Source organism: Trichechus manatus, unplaced genomic scaffold (assembly GCF_000243295.1).
Source record: "Trichechus manatus latirostris isolate Lorelei unplaced genomic scaffold, TriManLat1.0 scaffold00048, whole genome shotgun sequence".
In the NCBI taxonomy this organism is placed as follows: Eukaryota; Metazoa; Chordata; class Mammalia; order Sirenia; family Trichechidae; genus Trichechus; species Trichechus manatus.
In genome coordinates, this window is record NW_004443984.1 from 3,222,106 (window position 1) to 3,247,357 (window position 25,252).

General features: G+C 44.8%; 2 protein-coding genes across 7 annotated transcripts in view; both read right to left on the bottom strand.

Moving 5' to 3' along the window:
* Positions 1 to 1,657: 1,657 nt before the first annotated feature.
* HMGN2 (high mobility group nucleosomal binding domain 2) lies at positions 1,658 to 6,007 on the bottom strand. The gene is made up of 6 exons (XM_004377078.2): positions 5,805 to 6,007; positions 4,705 to 4,749; positions 4,411 to 4,440; positions 4,001 to 4,051; positions 3,074 to 3,169; positions 1,658 to 2,520 (listed from the first exon to the last, which is right to left on the bottom strand). Exons 1-6 carry the CDS (start codon positions 5,817 to 5,819, stop codon positions 2,485 to 2,487), a joined length of 273 nt encoding a protein of 90 aa, XP_004377135.1. The 5' UTR covers positions 5,820 to 6,007; the 3' UTR covers positions 1,658 to 2,484.
* A 685-nt stretch (positions 6,008 to 6,692) lies between these two features.
* The window catches only part of DHDDS (dehydrodolichyl diphosphate synthase subunit), a 29,484-nt gene continuing 10,924 nt past the window's right edge, over positions 6,693 to 25,252 (bottom strand). For 4 of the 6 annotated variants that reach the window (XM_023732087.1, XM_023732086.1, XM_023732088.1 and 1 more), the window contains exons 6-9: positions 24,950 to 25,051; positions 20,075 to 20,189; positions 17,574 to 17,681; positions 6,693 to 9,448 (exon numbers count right to left, since the gene is read on the bottom strand). In XM_023732087.1, coding sequence (XP_023587855.1) covers positions 9,209 to 9,448; positions 17,574 to 17,681; positions 20,075 to 20,189; positions 24,950 to 25,051 — 565 coding nt within the window. In that variant the 3' untranslated portion in view covers positions 6,693 to 9,208. Of the gene's footprint in view, positions 9,449 to 17,573; positions 17,682 to 20,074; positions 20,190 to 21,714; positions 23,874 to 24,949; positions 25,052 to 25,252 lie in introns of those variants that run through there. The other 2 variants (XM_004377079.2, XM_023732090.1) reach the window with 2 other exon arrangements.

A 25,252-nucleotide genomic window follows, 5' to 3' on the forward strand; every position in this document is an offset into this window, starting at 1 on the left:
AAGCATGTTCATGTTACTGATGACTCTTCCGCTGAGATGGGGTATAAGAATGCACTTAGAGACACAGCTGAGAGGAAGAGAATACCGTTTTCCATTAGTGTCTCACTACGATCAGCCCTTAGTTCAGGACGGCACTGGCTGAGCAATGCGCTATTATGGCTGTCTTAAGCAAGGTCCTCACCACATTTTGATGCTTGGTTTCTCGGTTCTTAAGCCTAGGCATTCTCAGAGCCAGTCAAATCAGTGACTATTTTCCATGAAGGAAAGAAGTTCAAGCTCACCAAACTCATCTTAATGTTTGGTAACAGAAGGAAACACACACAACAAACCAGGTTCCGAGTTTAATCTCTCGCTCAGTCATTTCACATCTGAGTCCATTGCTCATCTGTAAAATCTCTTTAACACCTACCCTTCACAGGATGGACTGAAGGATAAATTAGACCGTGTGACACGCCTCCTAGCACAGTCCATGGCTCAAGTATGTTGAATGTGGATTCATACAAACAGTGATAAAGTAACTCCAACTGTGGCTTTTTTTTTTCAAATTCTGCAATTTCTGCTCAAATACCAAAAAAGCTACCTATACCCCTAAACAATCTAAAACAGCTGTAGTCGTTTCCATTTTGGAAGATGACACTTCTACCTGGATAAAAAGTAAAAATCTACAACCTAGAAGTATTTCAGCAATAATGAACACAAATGGTTAGAAAAGTGGAAAACATCTTCCCAGAAGACATCCTTAAATAATTCTACATCAGAAATGATTTTTTTTTTACTAAGTTAGGAGTTTGAATCCTGACCTTGCTACTAATTAGATATATATGCAACCTCAAGTGTCTTCATTTCTAAGCCTGTTTCCTCTACAAAATGGGTATTACACTTGCATATGATTGTTCCATGACTGAGGATCAACGGTAATACACAAAAAGAACTCAACTGTAACTTTTTGACATAGACAAGGCAATGGAAGCGTCCATTTCCCTCCAACAATACAGTGAAGCGGCCTATAAAGCAAACTCAAATTGCAAGCACCACCAATTTATTACAAAGTTCTACATTCCAAGAGATAAAAACTTGCTATTTTACTAAAGAGAGGTTCTCTGAAGGGTCCCAAACTATATCAGAAAGTCCCCATTAACTTGCTTGCTTTGGAGCTGGCATGGTAAGGACAATTTAATCAACTTGTAAGATTTGCAAGTCTGCTTAGCAGCAAATCATCTGCCCAACAGACCTTGTGGTCAGTTGTGTATAGACAAGATACTTTCTCCTGACACGGGCTATTATTAATTTGCTCTCTCTACAAAGGTTATAAAGGTGGATCAAGTGGAGGCCCTCAGCTGTCAACTACCAGGCCTAAATCTTAGATCTACCAAAAACTCTGCATTTAAGAAAACACCTCAGGGAATGTTAGGTAACTAAGTTCAGGAACCACTTCTCTGCTCCCACTCCCTCACCACCAGCCAACCTATTCTTGGGACCCTTCCTAACCCCACCCAGCACCGGTGTTTTGGAGAATGACTATAAATCAACAAGACTGTTTGACTGTACACGGAAACTGCATATTGCAACACCCTGGTTAGGAGCAAAATGCATCCTGTTGGTAGAGACTTGGAGAACCCAGACTCCCCCTACTTGTGGGAAAAGATCAGAGGCAGCATTCCAAGCCAAACTGTATCCAGCTTTATTAAAGATACTTTTCATAAACAATCATGGTATTTCAGGCAGGACATGGGCAGACGATCATTAACAGTATACAACAACTTTCAAACTCCCTTCTTCAATGGACTACCAAAATCAGAAAGCCACTATAAAACCCAATGAAGTCTTCATTTGATGCTCTGAACAGGGAAAGTTTAGAGTGAGGGTTGACATTTCACATTTAGCATGTTGTTTAACAACTTTTCACGAGCCGACCCTGACTTTCAGAAAATGAAGTGAAAACGGCAGAATTATCAATCCGAAGATCCACAATCTAAAAAAGGGAACAGCTGCTCAAGGGATGCTGCTGAGATGACATCCCTGGAAAGTCCAGATTGCCTGACATACTAGTAACCAATTTTCTGGGGTCAGATCCCAACGGGTCTCTGGGTTTATGGGAGTCAAGTCTACGCTGAAGGCAGAGAGGAAAGAGAGGATATGAGGACATAAAAACAAATTTTACTTTTTCCACACCACAAGGCGTCTGTGCCAAGGTGGCTAACGTGTGTCAACATCAGGGAATCCCTCCTCCTGGGAAGCAAGAGAAAGTCTCTCAAAACTAGAAGGGAAAGGTGTTTTCTTCCATATCAATCCAGCTTCGGAGAAATTCTATTAGTGACATTTGCCCCTTCCCCCAAAAACAACAATGAAGTGTTCTGTGTGCTAACAACATAGCTTAAAAAAAAAAGTAAAACAAAATTCTGCATTTTTATAAAACTTGATAAAAAATAGTATCTCAAACTGTACAGTCACCAGAAGTACACAGTTATCAAAAATGCACACACTTCACTTGGCATCTCCAGCACCTTCAGCTTTCTGTGCCTAAAAGAAAAGCAGACAGATTTTGAAACGATCTTCATTTCATATTCCTTCAATAGCATTATTCTACTCCCAGACCAAAGTTGAGGTTTCAGATACTTAAGACGCTAAACTTCGTCACTTCTTTTGAGACTTGGCTAGGTCACCTTGTGAAGTCACTCTCCCCCTGGGCGTTTTAAAATTGGGTGAAGAGACACACCAAGGTTAGAAGATCTAAGGTTACTCTCAGCTTGAAAATTCTATGCTTTTATGAGTGCTATTCTCGGGGAAGAAGTCGGGAAACCTCAGCTGTAGTAAAAGCATGACACTTACGATGAACAAAAAACATCTCACAATGGACTGTCCTTTACTGGACGGCAGACTTCATCCAAGATCTAAGCTAACAAAAAGACTACAAGTGAACTCTAGACTGAAACATATTTCTGCTTCACACGTTAAGAAGATTAAGAGTACAACTGAAGTGACGTGGACATAGAAAAAGGGCAACTGAACAGTGTTTGGGATCAGTAACTGATTGAATGAGTAGACCGAATGAAAAGTCAAACTGTAATTGTACCTGGTCTGTTTTGGCATCTCCATTTTCTGCAGGGTTATTCCCATCCTTGCCAGCATCAGCTTTCCCCTTTTTCCCTTTGGGTACCTTCTCTCCCTTCTAAAACAGAGGGGTTTAAAAAAAAAAAAAAGCTATTTCTCCCTGTTTCCTATTAACCCCAGTATGTTCTGAGAAGTTCTATACAAAGTAAGATTATTTATTAAAATTAAAAAACACAAAAAACAGAGCTTGACCTGATTTAAACCCCTGCTGAGAATTTGCATTTCTAACAAGCTCCCAGGAAGTTATACATTAAGAATCTCCTGGGGATCTTGTTAAAATGTAGATTCTGATTCAGTAAATCTAGGGGCAGGGAAAGGCAAATTCTCAGAAGGAGCTAGAACCAGAAAGAACTGGTTCAAAGCCCTCCAAAAAACCCACAAAACAAAAAAACCAACACAACAACCACAAAACAACCCTTACCCACTGATGCAAACAACCAGTCAAAAATGAGGCCAAGTTGTCTACTATTTGCTTTGATCTTTAATATACATAAAATTAGCAAGTATAAATAATAGGACAAATCAGCTTAAACACTTAGATATTTAATAACCAAAGTTCAGTTTTCTGTAAATTGGTGATAGAATCATTGACTAGGAAACTAACATTACAATGCCAAAAATAAAGCAATTTATATATTAAAAAATTATAAAGTTCTTTAATGAGTCACCATTGTGCTGTAATGTTAAGGTACAGGACAGTCTTTGTTCTGTGAAAAACATCAATTCCAATATTAGTTTAAGGCTTTAATCCCATTAATTTCTACCGTATCTTAAAAATGGTGTCCACTGGATGAAGTCGCAATATAGATGGCTTCCCTGTCAACACATGGAAACTGCTTCAGGATTCTGTAATTTTCTAAATGCACACTCGTCTCACAAACCCACTCACCTTTGCAGGGGCCTTTTTAGGCTTAGGTTCTGGCTTTGGAGGAGCAGGTTTCTTTTGAGAGAAAGGGGGGAAAAAAGAGAACATTAATACAGTGGACCAAAGAAAACTCACAACAAAACCACAGTACCAACAGCATAGAAGTTTCTCCCACTTCTCAAAGAGTTTTTGTGGCTTTTTTCCCATTAAAATGTCCTATCTCCAGAATCCCACTAAAGTTTGAAGCGTTCCACACATTCTACTTTAGCCACTGTTACCAGAGTTTCAGAACCAGCAAACCCAAAATGCACAAGAATCCAAAGTAGAGCAGAATATTCAAAACCAGCCACTAGTCATACTCCTTGGGAAGTAAGAGGTTGTCTTTAAACGCTTTTAGATTCGAGAATAAAGAAAAAAATGTCAAACACACTTACAGCAGATAACCTTGCGGATCTCCTCTGTGGCTATTTAAAAAAAAAAAATTGAGAAAGTTAGAAAAAGGACAGCAAAACCACTTGTCTTAAAAAACTAAAAAAAAAAACCCCAACCCAAATTAAATAAAAAGAACAAACAAAGTTTTGGTGCCAATCTGTTCTAGACTGTAAGAAATGAAAAATACTTGGGCAAAGACAGGTCAAGAGATTGCTAATTGCCACCTAAGGAGTCCTATGGTCTTTACCAGTCCAGAGCTTTATTAAGACCCCAAAAGAAAAGAAAATAAGACTTACTTCGTCCTTCACCTTGGCTTTATCTCCTTTAGCATCCCCTTCAGCCTATAAAAAAACAAAACAAAAAAAACAGGTAAATTGCAGCCCCTGAGGAAATATTTTGATTCTTCTAAGCTGAATAACGCCCTCAACAGAAAAACCAGAGAAACTTTTACACATAACTTTTTAAAGACATATACAAATCGTCAGTTTTTAGTACCCCATCGCCTAAGCAAACAATTAAAGCGCTTAAAAGCTGTATGCTTGCTGATTTGTTTAAGCTTCATGCCCAATCGGGCTCAAAGTGAACCCAAAGCGCGCACCAGAGAGATCTGTGGGACGGAGTCTGAATCGATCTGCCCGGGGAAGCGCGGGACAAACAAGCGCGACGCGCAAGGAGAAACCAGCGCCGCCTGCGCCACCGCGCCAGGCAGAAGCAACAGCTGCAGATGGTGCAAACAAACCCCTCCGGAGGCGGAGCCCGAGCGCCGTTGCCATGGCAGCCGTCGAGGGCGGGAGCGGGGAGGCGCGCGCAGCCGAGAGACTCGTGGGCGACGGCGGCGCGCACCGGCGCTGGTTTAGGCGCGGGGTCCGTGGGCAGCACTGGGTCCTTGCGCACCGCGATCCCCTCCCGGAGACGCCGCGCGCAGGCGGAGGCGGGGCCACGCAGCATGAACCCCGCCCCCGGGAGGTCGGTCCCGCCCCCTCACGGCGGCGGTTTTTTGGCGGCAGCGCGTTCCCCCGCCCGCCAACCCCGAGCGCCGTCTTCCCGCCCTTTCGGGTTTGAATTGCCCGCCCGCGGGGAGAGGAGGGGGGCCTCGCGGTGGGGGAGGGGGCGCGGGGCGGGTGCACTGAACCCGAGGGGAGCGGGATAAACAGCCGCCAACATGGCTCCTCCCGCCGCGTCCGCCGTTCCTCCAATATGGCCTCTGACGCCCGCGGGCAGCCGAGCCGCGCGGGGTTAGCCCGAGGCCGCCTGCCATCCGCTCGAGCCCTGGCGCTCGGCGGCTAACCCTGCTCCAGCCTAGCGCCGATCCTCGCGCCCCAAAGCTAAGGAAGCAGCGGTGTTGGCGGCGGCAGCAGCGGGGCGGCCTAGCGCCTGGGGCGCTCGCGCCACGTACCTTTCTCTTGGGCATGGTGGCGACGGCGGCGGGACGCAGGCGCTGGACGCGAGGATGCAGCGGCGCGCGAGCTTTGGTCGATCCGGGGGTCGTTCTTGCCTCTTCTTCACACTGCTCAGGCTCCGGGGGGTTTATAAAGTTTTTATAGCGCTAGGAGCCCCGGACCGGTTAGAACCGGATTTCACCTCCCGCCGCTGCTCATTGGCCCAGCTGGGGTCACGTGGGCGGGGTTTAAACTCACCTCCTCTGGAGGGAGTGAGGAGGGGGGCCTGGGGGGAAGGCGCGCGAAACGGCGGCGCGCCGAGGGGGTGGGGGCGCAGCGGGGGAGGTGCGTCTAAGGCAATAAATGACCGGGGTGCGTGACTCGGCGGGGTCTGGGGTTCGGCTCCCACCAAGAGCTGGGTTTTGCAAACTACCAAGTTCCTTCCACCTTATGCAACCAAGCAACCCACTTCTCCAAACCGTGCAACACTCAGCGCATCTCAGCCGCTTTCCTTCCTCCTCCCGCTGGGGGCCCCAGGAGAGGGTTTGCGAGGCCTGGCCGCCCGCCCTACTCCACTGGAGGCGGGAGTGAGCGAGCGGCTTGGAGGAACCGGCTGCAGTTGCCAGGGCCAAGGCTGAAGCTGAAGTGGAGAAAGAGCGAGGAAGCCAGCTTGGCGCAGCCGGACGTGCATCTTTCCGAGCTGCCACTCCGAGGGAGCCTTTCGTGGCTCTCACCTGGAAGGCGGTGCACCCGGGGGGGTGGGGGTGGGGGGTCGAGGGGACACCTAACACGCAAAGGAGCCTTTCGGGTACAGTGGGGCAGGTAGGAGCTGTTCTTTCAGCACCGGTTGTTCAGCCACCCCCACCCCCACCCCCTCAATGCTAAGGAAGTCCCCCCACCCCGCAACGCCTGTTGGTTTCTTTAGGTCCCTGTATTGCCGGACCTCAGGACCTCACCACAGAATGATGGAGAGTGGCCACCAGGAAGGCCTACCAGCTCTTCCCTAGCCCTAGGCTGCATCCGTTTCGGAGCCATCCAGTCCAGCTGCCCCCACCCGACGCGGCCACCAAGCCTGGGCGCTGCAAACGCAGCTGGCGAAATCCCTCCTTCCACACTGTCAGGCTGGCTTCACTTGCGCAAGGAAAAGAAGGGTGGAGGAAAGCGCCCCGGGGATTAGAAAACATGTAGAGGAACAGGTGTTGCGATGGCAAAAGGTCTCTTCCAGTGCCCTTAAGTCCAAAGCTAGGGGTCCTGGAGCTTGCCAAGGTTACCTGAGGAAGAATAGACAATTGCAGCAGCAAAACAAGACGTTCTTCTGTTGCACTGTTGGCAAACAACTTTTTACAGCTAAGAAAAATTTTTAAAATTCCATTTGAGACCCAGAACACAAGAACATGATAAATATTCGCAAATGGGGACTTGGCTCACAGGTGGAGGACATTCAAATAGGTCCCACCTGGTTTCTTGAGACAAGCATTGAAGCTGGTTTGAATAAATCATACTGTTAGAGAGCAACCACAGTGAGTTCAAATCAAGTATTTTGCAGGCCCTGCTCCCGGGCCTCAGTGCCTCCTGGGACAGCTCCTCCCTACCGCACCCTATGTACCTTTCCCAGAGTATAAGACTTCAGGCCAAAGAGAGATACCAGCCCTATTAATCACCTCTGCCGAACCGCAATCACATTAGGTAAAGTCAGGCACAGAAAAGGAGCCAGAACTCAACAGCCATGCTCACAAGGCAGATTCTGTTTGCTGCCTCCAGCCCCTCATTCCCGCCTTAATTGTAGGGCTCTGCATTATAGCCGCATAATTCATGCCTCCCTAAAGCTGTCAACAGCCCCATTGTAAAGCTGGAAAATGTACAGCACCTGCTCTCCAGGAACCCTGTGCCAGGGATTGGTAGTTGGGAATGCCAGGTGTTGGGGGGGCTTGCCAAAGGGTGCATTGACTGGCTTCTCAATCGTAGCACCTGGCATTTATACTTGATTCTGAGAGCAGGGATGATGGCCAAGAGGTCTCTTATGCCAGGTATCCAGGCACAGAAAGGGGAGGAGGGGACCGAAGTATAGGAAGGTTAAAGGTCTGAAGAGTATGCTCTTAACACTGCAAGATCCCGCTTCTACCCTAGAGGGAGGTGCTGGGGAAACAGCTTGCACAAAGTAAAATGGGAAGACTAAATGGAGCAGCATTTGGTTGGTATTATTGGCGGTGCTTGCTGCTCTGGGGGGACCTGAAGCAGAGTTGCTCAGGAAGACAGCTCTTCAAAGCCACTAATCCTCTCAGCACCTCTGCAGCAAGGCCTGGCAAGGAGCAGTAAGGGAAAGGACTCAGCCCTTGACTCTGCCCTCTCCCTCCTGCTGGGCAGCCCTGGTCCTCACAAGCAGAGGAGGGCCTGGAATAAGCTGGGTCTCTGCCATGCTGAGAATAAATCATCTCAGAGCCTGCTTAGGGGGCCAGGTCAAAACGCCAAGAAGTCTCTGAGATAGAGTGAGCTGAGGAAGTGGGAATCAGAGTTTGAGATGGTGAAGGGGGAGGCAGAGTGAGGTGGGAAAAGTGCTTCTTTCTGTGCTCCTGGTCCTGATGTGTTACAGGACAGGAGGCCGGTGCTAGATTAGGCTCACTAGGGCCTACAACCTTTCTGTTACCCTGTAGCTATGGAGGGGGCCGGCCTCACGGAGGAGTGGAGGCTGGCCCCATGCCCTGCAAGGCGGAGAAAAGCTTGTGTGGGCTGAGTCGACACTAGGTAATTGGATTGTAATCACCAGCCTGGCTTCCGCGCCATTGGGGGCGCTGAGCCTTTCAGTGAGCAATCAGTGCTGCGTGGTGGGAGGGGTAGGGATTCAATAGCGAATCCCAGGTGGAGAGCCAAGGGGAAGGAACAGCAGATGGGCAAATTTTCTTTCAGTCTCTCCCGCCCCTTTCTTCCTTGCCCAAATAACACTGGCTGCCTATTGGCTATTTACCAGCAGATCCAAGGTGGAGCCAAATCTTTTGTGAAAGTCAGGTGGAAGGCTAAGATGGATAAGCAAGTGGCAAGAGTTTGGGGAGACCTCTCTCCACAGTTCTGTGTTGAAGGATGGGCTGTTGGAAAAAGAAAGTGCTTCTAGGAGCACAGACAGCAGTGGCAATGGAGGAAGGAGCAGCAGCTGAAAAGCTGGGGGCCTGCTCACCAAACCTATTGGTGACCAAAGCTAGGTTTAGTGTACTTGTGGGGGACTCTCACTCTCAACCCTCCCAAGGGGCCACCGTCCCAAGCAGCCCAAAGGTATCTCTGGCCAGCAGACCTGGCCTTGGGGGCTCCCCTGCTAAGCAGAGGGAACCCAATTCATCATCAGGAGAGAGGTGCCTTTCACCAAGAAAAGAAAGGGGTGTAGGGCCCTGGAGGCAGAGGGCAGGGCAGGGTGGCAGATGGCCAGCCTCACTCAGGCTGATGCAGTGCCCAGACGTGCCAACCAGTCAGCCCGCTTGAGTTCCAAGGCCTGCAGGAAGCCTTGGATCCGCTCTTCCCGTCTGGCTGAGAGTTTGTGCAAGCATGTCCGTCGAAGCTGGGTGTCCCCACTGGCCTGGAGCCCCTCTCGCAGCAGCTGCTCGGTCACTGCAGCCTGGTCCCTCTCCAGCTGCTGCCTCTTCCGCTCCTCTGCGTACATGTCTCGGGCCTTCTGCTAGAGAAAAGTGGGGATTGAGGTGGGGAAATAATTTTTAGGTGTGGGTGGAACTGGGATGGAGGAGGTGTGGGCGGGGCACAGGGCAGGCTACGTGGAACAGTGGAGAGTTTGTACCAGATTTGGAAAGGCTTGGGAGTATGTTGTGGTGTCTGGTGACCATGTAGCAAAGGCAGAGCAGTGGCAGTTCTGGGTCCATCTTGGTTTGTTTTGGGTAGGAAGCATCTATATTGAAATTGTTCTCAGGTTTTCAATTAGAAGGGAACCAGATAAACACGGGTCTGTCTTCTGGTTCCTCTACCAGTAGCTGTATGGCGTTGGGCAAATCCTCTCCTAACGTCGTTTCTGCATCTGTAAAGTGGGGGTTGTGCCTATCTTGAAGAGTGGTTTTAAGGATTAGAAATAATAGATGCAAAATCCTCTCTAGCATATTAGCAGGCCCTCAAACAGAAACAGCAATTTTATAAGTTACTACTCTGCTGCAAGGAAGGTCCTATTCCTGTCTGGGACACGCCGTTGGGGTCACTTTCCTTGGTCTCCTAGGTTACTCTAAGGGTGTCATCCTCCTACTCCCTAAGCTGTTCTTCAGAGTTTGGCTCCAACTTGCCTCTTACATGGAGACCCACTTGACTCTTACAGCAAATGACCCTCCTATAAACATTCTGAGATGCAAATTCAGATCGCTTAAGCTACTTACTGCATTCTGACAAGGAGAATAGGTGTTAGTGTCCATAGTTCACTTTTTCTGTTAAAAAAATAAGCCCTTGAGGGCTTGGTAGAGCCCCAGGGCTCCTGGAACCAGCTCTGACACCAGGTAGGTGAACATACTCCCTGACAGCACTTCTCATACCTTGTGTGTGTCTCCAGGCAAACCATGAACTCCTAGAGGACAGAGACAGTGCTCTTCCTCTCTGGCACTTGGGATGCCCTATACATGTGAATTACTCAACTGACTGACCATGTGATCCCAGGAGGGCAGGGAGGATGCTCATGGCACTGGAGAAGGGAAAATCCCTTTGGAACAGAACCAAGGCCTTGCCCTGCTTTACTGAGGCTCTCTGCTCCTGCCAGTCTAACCAGCCCACAGAGCCTCTACACCAGAGCTCCTCCTGCCAAACCTATCCCATGGGTGAGAAACTAGGTTCTGCTTCCCACTCAGCATCCTATACCTCTACATCCTTTAAAGAGTATCTTACATTTGCACAAGCACTTCATCTGAGTGCGGGCAGGGGAGCTATAGTCAAGGCAGAGTCTGACCCCTACTTGCCAGGAATCAGTGGGAGAGCTCCTAAAGACCATCTACCCCAGTCTCATTTTACAGACAAGGCCACTGAGGCTGAGACAGGAAGGGACTTGGCCTATGTCACACAGCTGTCTGAAATTCCCTTGGTTTCTCCAGTAAGGTGGCTTGAGAGGGCTACAAGAAATGTATCTTCTACCTATGGATAAACCATGCTTTCTAGGGGTGGTGTGGGGAAGCTGGAGGCCTGCATCTGGACACCTGTCCATCTGGCCTCCACATGGTCTGGATATACCCTCCCAATCTTGGGAGTTTTCTAAGTTCTTCTCAGGTACACACCCTTAGAAAATCCTGAGTAACACAAGTCCTAATGGACGCTTTCTCTCTCCCTGATCATACTGTCTATATTATCAGTATAACAACCAATCAGGAGTAAGTGAGGGTGTTATTTATTTCCTTGAAGACTTTTTGCACAGACCTTATATCGTCTTGCTGAAAGGACTCCATAGAGCTCCTTTTGAGAAATGTGGCTCTAACCTATTAATCTAAATCCTTCCCGGACATTAAGCCTCTCTACTCTTGTTCTCTCCTTGATAGAATCAGGGAACAACATGTAACAGCCCCTCTAGTACCTAAATTCTCAAGTTCACCACCTTGCTGGGGCCTGGAGAGAAGCTTCAGGTCTTTGGTTTTGAAATATTCATGAGCCAATGAAAAGCCTTCCCCTAAGTCCCCATTTCCCACAATCAGCATGCCCAGGTCAGTACCCTATTGTTGTTAGGTGCTGTTGAGTCAGTTCTGACTCATTGTGACCCTACGTGCAGCAACAGAATAAAACATTGCCTGGTCCTGTACCATCCTCACAATCGCTGCTATGTTTGAGCCCACTGTTGCAGCCATTGTGTCAATCCATCTCCTTCAGAGTCTTCCTTTTTTTTTGCTGACCCTCTACCTTACTAAGCATAATGCCGTTTCCCAGGGACTGGTTCCTCCTGATAACATGTCCAAAGTATGTGAGACGAAGTCTTGCCATCTCACTTCCAAGGAGCACTCTGGCTGTACTTCCCCCAAGATAGACTTGTTCTTCTGGCAGTCCATGGTATATTCAATATTCTTTACCAACACCGTAATTCAAAGGCATCAATTCTTCTTCGGTCTTATTTATTGTCCAGCTTTTGCATGCATATAAGGCAACTGAAAATACCATGGGTTGGGCTAGGCACACTTTAGTCCTCAAAGTAACATCTTTGCTTTTCAACACTTGAAAGAGGTCTTTTGCAGCAGATTTACCCAATGCAATACATTGTTTGATTTCTTGACTGCTGCTCCTATGGGCATTGATTGTGGATCCAAGTAAAATGAAATCCTTGACAACTTCAATCTTTTCTCCGTTTATCATGATGTTGGTTATTGGTCCAGTTGTGAGGATTTTTGTTTTCTTTATCTTGAGGTGTAATCCATACTGAAGGCTGTGGTCTTTGATCTTCATCAGTAAGTGCTTCAAGTCCTTTTCACTTTCAGCAAAAAAGGTTGTGTGTCTGCATAACGCAGGTTGTTAATGAGTCTTCCTCCAATCCTGATGCCCCGTTCTTCTTCATATAGTCCAACTTCTCGGACTTGCTCAACATACAGACTGAATAGTTATGGTGAAAGGATACAACCCTGACACACACCTTTCCTGACTTTAAATCATGCAGTATCCCCTTGTTCTGTTCGAACAACCACCTCTTGATCTATGCACAGGTTCCTCATGAGCACAATTAAGTGTTGTGGAATTCCCATTCTTCGTAATGTTATCCATAATTTGTTATGATCCACACAGTCGAATGCCTTTGCATAGTCAATAAAACACAGGTAAACATCTTTCTAGTATTCTCTGCTTTTAGCCAAGATACATCTGACATCAGCAATGATATCCCTCATTCCACGTCATTTTCTGGCAGTTCCCTGTCAATGTACTGCTGCAACCATTTTTGAATTATCTTCAGCAAAATTTTACTTGCGTGTGATATTAATGATATTGTTCAATAATTTCCACATTCTGTTGGATCACCTTTCTTTGGAATGAGCACAGACATGGATCTCTTCCAGTAGGCTGGCCAAGGAGCTGTCTTCCAAATTTCTTGGCATAGACCAGTGAGCACCTCCAGCGCTGCATTGGTTTGTTGAAACATCTCAATTGGTATTCCATCAATTCCTGGAGCCTTGTTTTTTGCCAATGCCTTCAGTGCAGCTTGGACTTCTTCCTTTACTACCATTGGTTCCTGATCATATGCTACTTCCTGAAATGGGTGAACGTCAACCAATTCTTTTTGGTACAGTGACTCTGGGTATTCCTTCTATCTTCTTTTGATGCTTTCTGTATCGTTCAGTATTTTGCCCATACATCCTTCAAAACTGTAAATCAAAGCTTGAATTTTTTCTTCAGTACTATGGGGGACATATTTCTGAAGGCTGCCCTGAGACACAGAGAGCACCTTCTGCCAGAAACATGATGTTCTGAAGCATCCCCAGAGTCTCCCTGAAGGGGAACTGTACTGTGGATGGGATGAGCAGGGTGCTACATATATGTGGCTTTTCTAGAGATGGGAGAAGCTTGGTGAAGGGCCCGGAGACACACACGTCAATACTGACCACCATTCTCTGAACATGTACTTTGTTCTAGGCACTACACTCAGCGCTTTTCATGTATTAGCTTACTGAAGCTTCATCCCAAACCTGTGAGGTAGGTATTATTACTATTATTACTCTCGTTTTATAGATGAAGAAAATGATACTCTGAGGAGTTAAGTAACTATCCAGTCACACAGCTAGTAGGCACTGTCATGATTCAAAGTCAGGAATGTCTGAGCCAACAGCTCAAGCTTTTAACTTCTGAGGAGCAGACAGTGACTACTTGAAGAACACTAGAAATAAAATGGTTGATCCAGCCTGGTATTTAATCTCTGCTAATGCACCAAAGGAAGTCTGGTGGGAACATGTGTCTTCTCCCTCTATAAACTCATACAGATTAGGTGACCCAGACACTTTTCATTCATCTCTGTCAATGACTCCTCATGGATCTACCATCCATGCAACTTGTCACTACACTGCCACCCACCCCAACCCTCCCCTATCGGTCCTCGGCCTCCCTGCTGACAAGTCCTACTGCATCATGGTCAAGATCTTCTCCCTTTGCCACCCTCCGTTCCGTACCCTACTCTAACCACAAGACTGATTGGATGACCACTTGGAGACTCATGGTCCCTCCAGATACTAAGGTCCGGCCCCTGACAACTTTTGACTGAGTCCCAGCTTCCCTTAGCCTCTACCAGCTGCCCTCATCCCAGTAAACTACTCTAGGTCCAGAGTCCAGCTCCCTCCCCCTGCCCTGGCTTTCTGCAGAGTACTGGGGCACACTGGGCTGGGCATGAAGACAGAGCAACTCAGATTTTGAAAGTGGGAATTTGGGATATGGGGTAAGAACACAGACATGGAGGTAGGAAACTGAAGGGTATGAGAACAAGGAGCTGGGAAGAATCCAGTTTGGCCATGATATAGGGTATTTGAAGGGAAGAAGGTGAGAAAAGTTTGGAAAGATCAGCTCTCTCGTCTGAGGACGCTGTTAGTCTGGATTCTTCCATTAGTGCTTCTGCCAAAGTGCTAGGAACAGAGGTCTGAGGGCTCCTGGGTAGAGAAAGCCTGGCCAGGACCACCAACAGGTCCTGCTGGAAAAGGGTTCAGGACAGTCAACATCTGTTACAGCCTTGGTTTACTCACTCTAAATATGAGGGCTGTAGTAATATCCACCCTATAGGACTACACAGATTAATGGAAAGGATCCCTGACACACAGTAAGAGCCTAATAAACGTCTGCAAGTATGATTAATAAGTTCAAAATAGACTGCTTACTAGTTTTCTTAAACACATTCCACCCCGTCCTAACAAACAGCAGAACCATTCACCCAACTGGCCAGGGCAAAACCGATATGTATTGGTTCCTAATAACATTAGTATTTGGACTTATTTGCCTTATCCTACAAGATACATAAAAGAGTTTCAGAATTAGATCACCAGCAGTACCACCAACAATAAACCTCCTAAGAAATGTTTAAGTTTCCCTTGCAGCCTACATTATCCTTAGATTGTATCCCACTAAAGTTGTATTGTCAAAGCACTGTATTCAAGTTACTTGAGTTAATTCCTTTTTCTGGGAGTATACTATCAATTTCATATAGTTAATTTCATTTGTTTCTGTTTAATGTTTGCCCCACCCTCAGTCGTCAGTCCTCCCCTTCCCTACTGCCACCACCCTACCTCGACGCACATCCTCTCACCTGGACAGCAGGAGTTTGGTCTCTTTGATCCTGCTCTCTGAAATCCTGAGGGATTTTTGCAAAATGTGAATCAGATCCCATCATTCCTTTGATTAAAATCCTTCAGATTAGTGACCATGGCCTACGAGGCCCTATATGATCAGAGACTACTTCTCCAACCTCATTCCGTACCCCTCTTGCTTTCAGACACCAAAAGAAAAAAACTGCTGCCGTCAAGGTGATCCCAACTCATGGCAACCAACCCAATGCGTTACAGGGTAGAACTGCCCCAAGGGTCTTCTTGGCTGTAATCTTTACCGAAGCAGATCACCAGGCCTTTCTTCCACAATGCCACTGGGTGGGTTTGAACCACCAACCTTTAGGTTAGTAATCCAGCACAAACTGTTGAAGCCACCCAGGGACCTTTCCTCTTCTTGCACACTGGCCCTTTTTTGTTCTTCCAAGACACAAACTTTATAACCTCAGTATCCTTGCATTTGCTGCTCCCTTTGCAGAGAATAATTCTTTTCTCTCAGATTTTAGCATGTCTGGCTATTTCTCATCTTTCATTTCCTGGCTTATAGCTTTCCTTGACTGCTCTGTTCAGTACCACCTACTCTCTTCACTACTTTCTAGCACATCACCCTGTGTATTTTCTTCATTACTCTATCACAGTCTGAAATTATCTTATATATTTGTTTATTATGTCTACCCAATCAAGAATGTAAGCTCCATGAAGATGGGGATCTTGTCCGGCTGGCTAACTGCTGAATCTCCTGTGCTTAATACAGTGCCTGACTCATACCAGATACTCAATAAGGATTTATGGAATGAATGAAATTTGAGGTAACTCCTCTGACAACCAACTGGGAAAGTATCTGGGAAACCTGAAATTACTATAAAGGCTGCTAAGCAGCCAAATTAGAAGACTATCCCTGCACGAAAGCTCATGCACCATGCTCCCATGAGCTTCATGCACAGCCAATTTATTCTCACTTTATAGACATAATTCTAACAAGCTGGATTAGCTGGTTTCCTTGCCTATAGCTGATTTAAAGGAGTAAATTGGAAGGGAAGGGAAGGGGTATGCCGTCAAAATGAGCCATTGACAGCAGTAGGAAATGACAGCGAGAAATATACAGAAAAATAATGGTATAAGAAATCCCAAAGCTAAGTATTTTGGGACTATGTATCTTAAAGTCAACACCCTCATCCTTCAAGGACATCACTGTACAGTGAAGTGCTTAAGATGCTATTTACCGTTATCATTATCGTCATCATTAAAATGATTAGCAAATGCCTGGTACAGAGTAGGTGTTCATGAATTATGTACAAGGCACATTTCAGAAAGTTTCCCGACAAAAAAGGATTAAAAAAAGTTTTAGTTCTTGAAGCTTTGGTCAGGTGGAGAAATTTATGGTATTTATTCCTCACTGACAATGGATAATTGAGATTTTGCTGTGGGTCCTTTCACTTGTTTTTAACTTAACTCTTTCAATTTCCTCATATTCTGAAACTAAATGATCAAGCAATGATCAAACCTTCATGACCTGATTGATTTATACCAGGAGTTCTGAACTTGGAATTCAGGGACACATTTCAGGGGTTATGTGAACTCCCTGAAAATACTCTATGTGTTTGAGTGATAAGTGCAAAATCCCTTGTGTTTGAGTGGTCTACGCCATTTTTCTAGGAAGAGAGTGTATAGTTTTCATTAGATTATCCAAGGGATCCCTGATGCCGAGGAGACTGAGAAGCCCTGACTTACATCATTCTCTCGCATGGCCATTCTCTCTCCAGACTCAAGAATAAGTATAAGCTTGGGGTTTAAAATTCAGGTTCCTAGTTCTGTGGCCTTGGGATAGTGACTTAGTCTCTCTGCTCCTCATTTCCTTATCTGAAGAATGAGGACACCAAACCTGCTGGGTTGCTGAAAGGCTTAAAAGAAAACTTACATGAACGCACCTAAGTGCCTTAGCTGACCTGCAAAGTTAGCTACCACCACCTGTACCACCTTTATTAAGAGAGCTAATCAGACGTGGCTGACTGTCTCCTAATGAAACCTAAGATTTGGTGATCAAAACTGAAAGTAGAACTTCAAGTCTTAACACAGCATAGTTGTACAGTTCCTAATCCCTTCTGGAAAAGGCCTGCTTTTGTATACTTCCACTGCTATAATCTTTTATTAGGCTAACACCTTCAGGGAATAATGGCCAATCTCTCTGGGAAGCCTTTCCTGAGTCTCCATAGTAAGGAGATTAAAGACTTGTAGCCTGAACCCCAATTCTGTCTCTTATTGGTTATGTGCCCTTGACTAAATCATTTCTCTTTTATTTACTCATTTGCAAAGGCGGGGAGGAGCTAATACTACCTACCAGATTGGGTTATGGGGAGGATTAAATGAGCTAATGCACATTAAAACGTTAACATTAACAGTGTTTGACACAGAGTAAACAGTAAGTGGTAGATAACTCTCATCACTATCAGCATAATTAGCGTGCTTACCAAATGCCTGGTATATAGTAGGTGGTCAATCATTGCTAACCTTCTCTTCCATCCCGACCCAGACTAGCCAGTCCTGAACTCTTACCTGAAGCACACTGTGATTCATCTGGAACTGCAGGATGGCCTCACAGAGGTTCCAAAATGTGTATTCTGGCCATAGAACTGGCTGGAACACCAGGCAGGAGTGGGAGGTCTAGGAAAGGTGGGGAAGGAAGAGAGAGTATGGTTTAGTTTCATGTCCCTGGGAAACATCCCTGGCCAGGCCTCCAAAGAAGGAGCACAGGCTGAGCAGGACCGAGAAGCCAAGAGACAAAAGGGCATAGGCATCCTGAGCTGCTGCTGCCAGCCCTGATTCATTCACTAATGGGGGAGAGGTCATCTGAGGCACTTAGACCAGCTGCCTCCAGCAAAGCAGAAATAAAACGAGACTAGATCAACATTTCTACCAGGATTTTTCTAAGAGCCAATTTTAGGACTATGAGATAACATCTGGATTATATTATTGGCTCTTGGCCCTTACAGGTCATCTGGGAGACACACTGATAAAAGTCAGCAACGAACAAATGGTAGCTGCCATTGTTATTTTTAAGTAGTAGCAGTATGACACAGTGGTTATGAGCATGGGCTCTGAAGCCAGACTGCCTGGCCTTGAATTCTGGCTCCACCATTTACCATCTATGTGACCTTGGGCAAGTTACTTAACCTCTCTTGGGCTCAGTTTCTTCAACTGTAAAACTAGGTAATAAGAATACCTAGCTTTTAGAGTATTATGAAGAGTAAATGAGATAATGTACATAAAGCAGTCAGACCACAGAGCCAGGTGAACTTTAATAACAATCACTGATTTAAGAATCCCTTTGGGAGCATTCTTGACAGTCACTGCCTGATAACTTCCAAAATCAACCAAACCCACTGCCTTTGAGTCTATTCCAACTCACAGTGACCCTACAGGACAGAGCAGAACTGCCTTGTAGGGTTTCCAAGGCTGTAAATCTTTATGGAAGCAGACTGTTGCATCTTTCTCCCTCAGAGCAGCTGGTGGGTTTGAACCACTGACCTTTCGGTTAGCAGCCGAGTGCTTTAACCACTGTGCTACCAGGGCTCATCCTGATACCTTCGGTGGTGGAGAATTCAATGCCTCACAGGACAGGTGATAACTAGCTATTGGATAGCTTGTTATACTAAACCAACGTTACCTTACCTGGAACTTCTACCAGGGCCCCATGTGTCTTCTCTGGAACAAGTTTGTATCTTCTTTAAAGTGATATTCTTTCAAATATTTGAAGGCTAGATTAGAATTGTTACCTGTTCCCCAGACTGTGGTGACTTGTTCAGAGTTTGTCTTTGCCAACAAACTAAGTTTCAAGACAGTAGGGATCACTCCTGAGTTGATCACTGCTGTATTGCCAGCACAAAAGAGGAACTGTCATCACGCTTCGTTTTCAAGACTACTATCCTTCAGTCAGGAGCCCTGGTGGCACAGTGGTTAAGAGCTCAGCTGCTAACCAAAAGGTCAGCAGTTCAAATCTACTAGCCGCTCCTTTGAAATCCTATGGGGCAGTTCTACTCTCTTCTGCAGGGTCACTATGAGTCAGAATTGACTCGAGGGCAACTAGTTTGGTTTTTGGTTTTGGTAGCCTTCATTCATTCCTTGTAGGACAAGAATTCCAGATTCCTTGCTATCCAGGTTGGCTTCTTCTGGTAAGTCCTCTAGCTTACAATGTAGTCTCTTAAAAACTCATTGTCCAGAGATAAACTTTGCAGATGTGATCTGAGGAGCAGAGTGGGCCACAGAACCATTAGCTGAACATTATACTCCTTTCAGTAAAGCCAAAGAATGAAAGTATCTTCAGTAGCTAAATCTTGTTAATTCACTTTTAAGACTGACCATTAAAATTCCTGGTGTTTTATCACATGAGCTGCTTCCAAGCTGGATCTCTCCCTCCAACCTCTCCTTTTGTGTATTAAATGCTCCTTGAACAAGGACTTCCCCCATTCATGTTCTAATCAGGGGCCAAGTTAGCAGGAGATGGAGATTTTTAAACAAAACCAAACACATTTGGGGATATGTGATTTTGGAGGAATAACTACCCTGGAGTAACTGAGCTGGGAGGGAAGAGCAAGCCCCTAAGAATGGGTGTGCGTACAGTTTATATCCCTCAAGGACTGTGCTTTCATTGACACAGCCCTGTCAATGAAAGGGGAGAGACTAGTAACTGCAGGTAAGGTTCCTGCCCAGAGGTGCTGGAGCTACCTGGCAGGTTACTAAGGCAGAAGGGCAGTTCCCTGAACAGCAGCACAACTGAAATTTCCAATACAGGTGGAGAGCCCCGACTTCTCTAGGCTGGATGCCTTGCCTTTGGACAAGAACCACACAGGGTCACAAAGCCAGGGATAGAAGAGGAAGGGATGGCAAAGGTTACCAGGCACAACCTGGAGACACCTCTCCAGATGTTAGCTTTTCCCCTAAGTTCTCTGGTCCCAGTATGGCTGGGAATGGGGCAGCATGAGCCACTCTAATCCATTCTGTAGGCACAGTCAGTTTTCAGGTTGTCACGGACAGAACGGTGGTTAGGAACTACCTACCTGCCAGAGCAAGAAGTCGCTCAGCCTCACTTCCCCAGAAGTCCGTATCAAGATGTCTGGATGCGGAGAGTGGTTGGTATAGAGGCACTTATCAAGCAGAGACTCAGAGATATCACTAAGGTGCGTGTGGAGGAGACAAAGACAAGCACACATCTCTTTTTGTATTATTCTCATGGTGAACTTTCAGTTTATAGAACACCATCAAATACATTAGCCAATACCACCTGGTATACAGAAGGCTCTCAACGCATGTTTGATAAATTAATGAATGATTTTAACCCTCACAACTACATAGGGTATTTTTAATCTTCATTTTACAGAAAAGGGAACTGGGCTCAGAGAGGATAAATAATTTGCCTACAAGTCATTTAGCTGCAGGCCTAAAACCGGAAGCATCTGTTATAATATCGCATTGTCCTTCACTTAAAACACCTTGTTTTTTAAAATGCATACACCCTATGAACCAGCAATTTGATGAAATACTATGCAACTTTTTTTTTTTTCTAATAAAGGTAAATCTAAATGCACTGATTTGGAAAGATGTCTCAGATCTAATGACAAATGAATAAAGCAAGTTTCAGAAAATGCATTGTGATTTTTTGGGGGAAAACACACACACACTCTCTCTCTCTCTCTAATACACAAGAGCATATATATATATATTTGTTGTTGTTGTTAGGTGGTGTCGAGTTGGTTCCGACTCATAGCGACCCTATGTACAACAGAATGAAACACTGCCTGGTCCTGTGCCATCCTCACAATTGTTTTTATACTTGAGCCCACTGTTGCAGCCACTGTGTCAACATATATAAACAAAGTCTAGAAAGACACATACCATATTATTAATAGTGATTACCTCTGGAAGGTAGGACAAGAAGAGAGGGAGGAAAGATTATCTCTTTTTACTTTATATACTTCTGCATTGTCTGAATTTATTATAAACATTTTTAAGACTTTACTTAGGTCATATGGAACCAGAAATGCTGCAAGACTCCACATTATTTGGAATTTGAAATAAATATCAATATGATCAGCCCTCCTGTGTTTGATAAGAGCTCCCAAGCAGCACTAAGAAAACTGGCAACTGGAGGCATTTACCTTAAGTAAAACCTTTTTGTCCATGAGAAGAGGGAATTTGGAAGGCTCTGTCTGTTGGCTCCAAGAGCACTGTTTACATGTCCTACATGAAGATGATGCTGGGAAAAGTGGATCTCCACAAACTGGATCTCACACGCAAAAGAATGAGTTGGACCCTTATCTTACACCATGCACAAAAATTAACTCAAAATGTATCAAAGACCTAAATCTAACAGCTAAAACTATAAAACTCTTAGAAGAAAATGTAGGGGAAAAGCTTCATGACCTTGGATGTGGCAATAGAGTCTTAGATACGACACCAAAAGCACAAAAAATAACAGAAAAAATGGTTAACTTGGAATTTGTCAAAATTAAAAGCTTTTGTACATCAAAGACACTATCAAGAGAGTGAAAAGACAATCCACAGAATGGGAGAAAATATCTGCAAATCATATATCTGATAAGGAATTAATATCCAGAATACATAAAGAACTCTTACAACTAAAGAAAAAAAAGCAAGCCAATTAAAAAATTGGCAAAGGACTTGAATAGACATTTCTCCATACAAGATATACAAATAGCCAAAAAGCACATGAAAAGATGCTCAACATCATTAGTCTTTAGAGAAATGCAAATCAAAACCACAATGAGAAACCACCTCACACCTACTGGGACGGCTATTATTTTAAAAAAAGGGAAAAAAGCAAGTCTTGGAGAGGATGTGGCGAAACTAGAACACTTGTGCATTGCTGTTGGGAATGTAAAATGGTACATACAGTCATTATGGAAAGCAGTTTGGTGGTTCTTCAAAATGTTAAACATGTACAGCAGCCTCCTGACCTTGCCCAGCCACATCAGACTAACCCCATATAACCAACCTTACACAGGCAAGTTACTAAACCACGCAGGGAAGAGAAGATGAATATGGGAAAGCTCGTTGGACAAGAAGCAGCAGAAGCTAAATCACAGTGGTTACTGCAATGTGATCTGAGTGTAAAGTGCCCTGGACTAGAAGTCAAGATCAGAATTCTAGTCCTAGACACAAACACACATTAAATCTGCCAGGTAGCTGCCTTTCTTTCTTTCTAGTATGAGCATTTGCCCTTGTTACTGTTTTGTTTTGTTTTTTCTTTTCTTTTTTGCCTTTATTATTTTTAATATATTATTTGATACACACAAAAGATTATATGAAATACATTAATTATAAAGCACAGCTATAATGAACTATGAAACCACTGCCCAAGCCAAGAATCAGAAAATTACCAATAATTTGCGTCTACTTATATATCCCTCTTCTATCCCAACCTCGTGCCTGTCCCCTACTGCCATAATTTTTTTCCCAACAGCTAAATTTCAATCCACGTCTTAACTGACCTCTCTACACTTCTGCTCCCATTAGTGCCCCATGCCCCTTCCTCCACCTATCCCAACCAAATCCTTTTCTTGGCTTTTGTAATACTGACTGCCCTGACTTTCTTGCTACCTTTCTGGTTATTCATTCTCTTCTTTTCCTTTCAGGTTCATTCTCCTCTACCCAGCCAATAAAAGTTAGTTTCTCAAAACTCCATTCTAGGCCCTCTCTTCTTTTTACTCTAGACTCTCCTTAGCTTCCACATGCCTTCTGTTTGCTTCACTTACCACCTAAACAGGTGATCTCCACACTGATGTCTCCAGTCCCTACTTCTCAACTGTCAACCCACTATCTCTATTCAACAACTACCCAAAAAAACCTAAACCCATTGCTGTCAAGTTGATTCCAACTTATAGCGACCCTAAAGGACAGACTAGAACTGCCCCATAGAGTTTCCAAGAAGCACGTGGTGGATTCGAACTGCTGACCTTTTGGTTAGCAGCTGTGGCTCTTAACCACTACGCCACTAGGGTTTGCACAACAACTACAGTAAATTCAAAACCAAATTCCTGATCTTCTTCTAACCGAATCCTCTTTCAGGATTCCCTAGCATACTGAAGGTTGCCACTATCCATCGTTTTGTAAGTCAAAAACCCTGGAGTTACCCATAGCACATCCTTTTCCCAGAGTCAAAACATCATCAAATCCCCTTGATTTTACCTACTATGTAGCTCTTGACACAGGCTATCCATCCCATTACTACCACTATAACCCAAGCTCCCTTTCTTCCAGGCACTCTCTACTTGGATTATTCAGTCTTTCCATAAACAATATGCTCCTCACACTACTGCCTCTTTCTCTAAAAAAACAGTTGCTGTGGAGTTGATTCCGGCTCATGGCAATCCTATGTGTGTCAGAGTAGGACTGTGTTCATAGGGTTTTCAGTGACTGATTTTTTGAAAGTAGATCACCGGGCCTTTTTGGGTAGTCTTGAACCTCCAACCTTTTGGTTAGCAGCCAAGGGCATTAACCGTTTGCACCACTCAGGGATTCCCCTCTTTCCCTAGTTACTGCTTATTCTTCCTTCTTAGCTCACTTACTTTAGCTCACTCATTTCCTTGGGGGAAGCCTTCCTTACCAGGTCCATACCTCTTACTAGAAATTCTTGTTGTACCACCCACTAATGCCTTTATAACACTTATCACCATTATAATTTTATGCTCACATGTATAATCTTGATTAATATTTGTTTCCCTTACCAGAATTTGAGCTCCAGGAAGGCAGGAAATATGTATTTTTGTGCTCATCAGTGTATCCTCTATGCACAGCAATATGCCTGGCCTATAACTGGTACTCAGATTTGTAGAATAGCTGATGTGGCATAGAAAGACCAGACAGTTGTTGTTCATAATAAACTATTGCCGTCAAGTCAATTCCGACTCATAGCAAACCCACAGGACAGAGAACTGCTCTATAGGGTTTCCAAGGAGCGGCTGGTGGATTTGGACTGCCAACCTTTTGGTTAGCAGCCAAGCTCTTAACCACTGTGCTACCAGGGTTTCGTTATTCAAAATAAAAAGCCTTATCTAATTCCATAATAGCCTTATCTAATTCCACTCTCACCAAGCAACTTCTCAGTTTTTAAATTAGTTTCCCAGGTCAAATTATGCCTGAGAAAGGAATCAGAAAAATTCCTGGGTCCCAAGATTCCACTTAATAGAGGCAGAGAACAAGAACTCTTGGAATCAGACAGCTTTAAACGTGAGTCCTAGCTCTGGATTTACTTCAAAGTCACTTCAATGCTGAGCTCAGTTTTCTCATCTATAAAATGGAAAAAATATTTGAATCTCTCATACATGATCATATAAAGTTAATGACTTACTAAATACAGAACATAACCTATTGCCTAGAATATTTTTCAGATTATTATTTTACTACCGCTATCACTAGTTTACTAATGTCATTACTAAATGTTAAATTAACAATAATATGAGAGAGACTGGGTAGATGGATGGCTTCTAAAGTCCCTCCCAGCTCTAACACTCAGGATTCTACTATGTTGCTACTGATTGACAGCTTTCTTTTTGTTTTTTGAAAAATACTTCAATTTTGCTTAAAATTGTAACATGAAAGACCTAAAGGACTCTACTCCAAACAAGCTATATTCCTGAAAAACCATCTGTGGAAAAACACTGCCAAAGAGTCCAAGGAGGCATTATTTTTTATTGAATGCCACATCCCCTGCTGCCTGCTTTGCTATTTCTTTGGGGTTCTTGGTGTGTGGTAAACAGAGAAATTCTAGAGCAGGCTGTAATTGGCCAATCCTAACCTTTAAGTTTGGGGGACCTGCCTAAAATCTTTTCATGCATATCCCTGATTTGACCTCTGGCCCAAGTACGCAGCTTTGAAAGAGTTTTATGGTTTAATCCCTGCACAACTAGGGATACCTGGGATCCAGCAAGCCTTGCTCCACTCCCCAGGCCATCTCTCTCACAGCATTGCTGATCTCATGGCGGGATGTGTATGCAAAGCAGACATTCAGGAAACACCTGAGAAGGGAAGAGCAAAGTAATTTACCAAAGAGCCTGCAAGGTTGGGGACAGGGGCTGATGGCTGGCATCACTGACACAGAGCACCCATCCTGGAAGAACACACACCAAGTGTTAACTGTGGATACCTCTGAATGGTAAGATTATGAGCTTTTTGTGTTTTCCAAGTTTTCTTGAAATAAACACGTTACCAGTTTTACA